The sequence below is a fragment of the Brassica oleracea genome, chromosome C5 (assembly GCF_000695525.1).
Source record: "Brassica oleracea var. oleracea cultivar TO1000 chromosome C5, BOL, whole genome shotgun sequence".
Taxonomy (NCBI): Eukaryota; Viridiplantae; Streptophyta; class Magnoliopsida; order Brassicales; family Brassicaceae; genus Brassica; species Brassica oleracea.
This window is the reverse complement of record NC_027752.1, coordinates 42,614,555-42,617,511: the sequence shown is the minus strand read 5'-3', so window position 1 is coordinate 42,617,511 and position 2,957 is coordinate 42,614,555. Positions and strand designations below refer to the sequence as shown.

The 2,957-nt window shown below is 36.7% G+C and overlaps 1 protein-coding gene across 1 annotated transcript; it reads right to left on the bottom strand.

The window, feature by feature from the left end:
• Nucleotides 1–334: 334 nt before the first annotated feature.
• On the bottom strand, nucleotides 335–2,151 carry LOC106292619 (phosphoglucan phosphatase LSF2, chloroplastic). The gene is made up of 4 exons (XM_013728238.1): nucleotides 1,791–2,151; nucleotides 1,041–1,246; nucleotides 792–962; nucleotides 335–710 (listed from the first exon to the last, which is right to left on the bottom strand). Exons 1-4 carry the CDS (start codon nucleotides 2,068–2,070, stop codon nucleotides 507–509), a joined length of 861 nt encoding a protein of 286 aa, XP_013583692.1. The 5' UTR covers nucleotides 2,071–2,151; the 3' UTR covers nucleotides 335–506.
• Nucleotides 2,152–2,957: the final 806 nt, after the last annotated feature.

The window sequence follows — 2,957 nt, the reverse complement described above, 5'->3', positions numbered from 1 at the left end:
GAGGTTTTTTTTAATTAATACAAAATTAAGGTTCTAATTTTTCAAATGCTTCTGAATTAATATATAGGGGATTGATAGAAATTCTGAAACCAAGTTTGTACGTGGTTGCTGGGCCAAAAAGCAAATAAGCTATGGGTCAATAGGCCTGAAACCACAGATTAATTTCAAAGTCAGAAATGGAACATTTGTTTATTTACATGAGCCAACGTCTGCTATATGGAAATTCTCCCAATATCCCATCACTAATTTTGTTGAAATAATGTTATGATTACTATAAAACACTTCATTAAAATCCAGAATAAAGTGTGAATTTTGGTAAACTTAGCGCAAAGTCTTGACCAATACCTCATGCTTTGTAGACCATGAGAAGAAAAGAACCACATGGGAACAAGGTATTTTAACTAGCAGTATATGTGTTGACACGGTGTTGTAGTCATAAGCAGCTTTACAATATATAGAATGTAGATTTTTTTTATTCCGAAACCATACATAAGCTCTAAAGATCTTCAGGTTCCACGGTTGGCCCTAACACGTTCTTGAATCAGCTTCCTCTCCCAATCTGCAATATCCTCGAATGCGTTCTCAGGGAGACTCTCAAAGGGCTTTTTCCACGGATCATTCTTAGCCAGATCATATGTAGCCCCACGTATAGCTCCTTTGTTAGGCCCACACGGACGCTTTGACACCAATGCGTCATAAGCGGTGTTCAGCTGTTTCGAAACACACAGAATCAGATCATTAAAAAACTACTTGGAAGTGAAGCTGAGTAAGACTTTTTTAAAAAAACTTACGTTCATGTCACAGAACCAATACATATAAGCAATAGAAACCGCAGGAGCTCTTCCCAATCCGGCTGTGCAATGCACGTAAACTCTTCCTTTACCTTCTGACACTGCCCATTCCAAAGAAGACACAGCTTTCGGAAGCTGGCTTCTCAACGAAAGTGGATCAAAGTCTTTAGCCTAATCATAAACAAGAAATCAAACTGATTAAACATTTAGCATTCACAGGTTGAAAACGTTGGGAAATGTTTCTCTTACGGGCCTTCTCATGTGACGGATTCCGAGGTCTTTACATCTTTTGACAATGGAGTCAAGATCGATTCCCCAATACTCGATGTCTTTGTCTTGTTGCAAGTTAAGTATGTAAGCAACGTTCTCTTCTTTCTTCAAGTGGTCTATATCCTCAGGCTTCTGTGGCTGTGACCCAACGATCAGTTCGTCTCTTATCAATGTATAGTTCATGCCTTAAAAGAACAGATCAAAGACCCAACAAAAAAAAACAATTTTTAGAAACATTCTCACATCCATAGTTAGAAACACTTTCCAAAATAGCATTAAGACCAATGTAGTATAGATTTGTCCTAATCTAAGGTTAAGAAACCATAACCTCCCTAAAGGCAGCTTTAGTCTAATTAAACTTACTACTCCCTCCGTTCCTTAAAGATACATATTATAGAGAAAAATTTTGTTTCAAAAAGATCCATTTTTTATATTTTCAATACATGTTTTATTAACTAATTGCAAACTTCAAAAAACTTAATTGCACTAATTGATTTCTTATTGGCTTAAAATTATGGGGAAAAAATAAACACAAAAAAATATGCAAATTTAATGTGTTTTATTAAAATGTGTGAAAAAACTAGAATACAAATCTTTTAGGAACAGAGGGAGTATTAGTTATACTCCAACACTTAATCACAGATTCAAAGGAACAATTTTTATTACTGATAAACAAGAAACTAACTAGATCGTGTCTGAAAGTCAGAATTTTTTTGGGCATATTCGTACCGAGATCATGATGATATTCATATGGGCTCCTCATCAGTCTCTTCATAGCTGTATTGTAATCTTCCATCTTGTTCTTGGAGCTGAGAGAAACCCCATTCTTCCCTGGAATCTCCTCGGCTCCATTTCTCCCTGAGATTTTGCAGGTAACTCCCAGATTTCTTGGGAATCTTCTTGGATCAATCGATGGTTTATTAATCGAATTGAGCCGGGAAGATTTGTCATTTTCTCGGAAGTGGCTCGAAAGGGAGAAAATACAGCTCTTGCTTCCAACGACACTCATCGTTTTGTTCTCTCAGTCTCTCTCTATCACTTGTTCTTCGTCTCTGTGATGCAACATTGGGAATCTGCAGAGAATATCACGTTTTACAAATAATACACAAACCTTTCGCACGGACGAAAACGATGTTTTATTTCTATTGGGCCTTTTTCGTTTATGGGCTTTCATTATTAGATTCTGGCCCATTAGATAAGCCTGATTGACATGTAAATTTAAATTCCTCCTCAAATCTTAAAAGCGTGTGTTTGCTTTAGAAGAGTTAACAGCTGAGTGAAATGTGTAATATAATGAACCTTAATCTGAATCTATTCAATTTGCTTTTGCAAAGGTACAGAGATAATGATATGGAAGCAGATCAAGAAGATGGCAGTGAGTCAACACAGCAAGTGCTTCTGCGAGTACTAAATTATAACTGTGATCACACACACACATAAGTCATTTTGGTTCTGTCAAATATTAGGCTTTTGTTACCAGCTTTCACGAGTCGTCACTCATCATACGAGTAATTTTGTACTCGTCCCTTGGTTTTTGCTTCTTTTTTCCTGGTTCTGTATTGAACCTACCAGTCTGCCACTGACCAAGGTTTCTTCCTTCTCAATGAAGTTCTTGTTAGAATTGAGTTGTGATTATATACCTAAGACCATGATTAGCCCGGAGTTCTTAAAGTGGGGTTCTTAGCGGAAGTTAAGAAACCTCATCCTAAGACCACCTCCATCAGTGTTTCTTAGCACAGGTTTTAAGCAAAAAAATAAATAAAAATAAATGAAAAAGGCAGAAAAAACAGAGAACTGCTGTTTAAAATGGTCTCTTTAGAATTGGTAAGGAACCCTTACGTGTCTGTTTGGTATTGGACCTCATTAATGTATCTCTCTCCTTTTGGCGACTTCAGC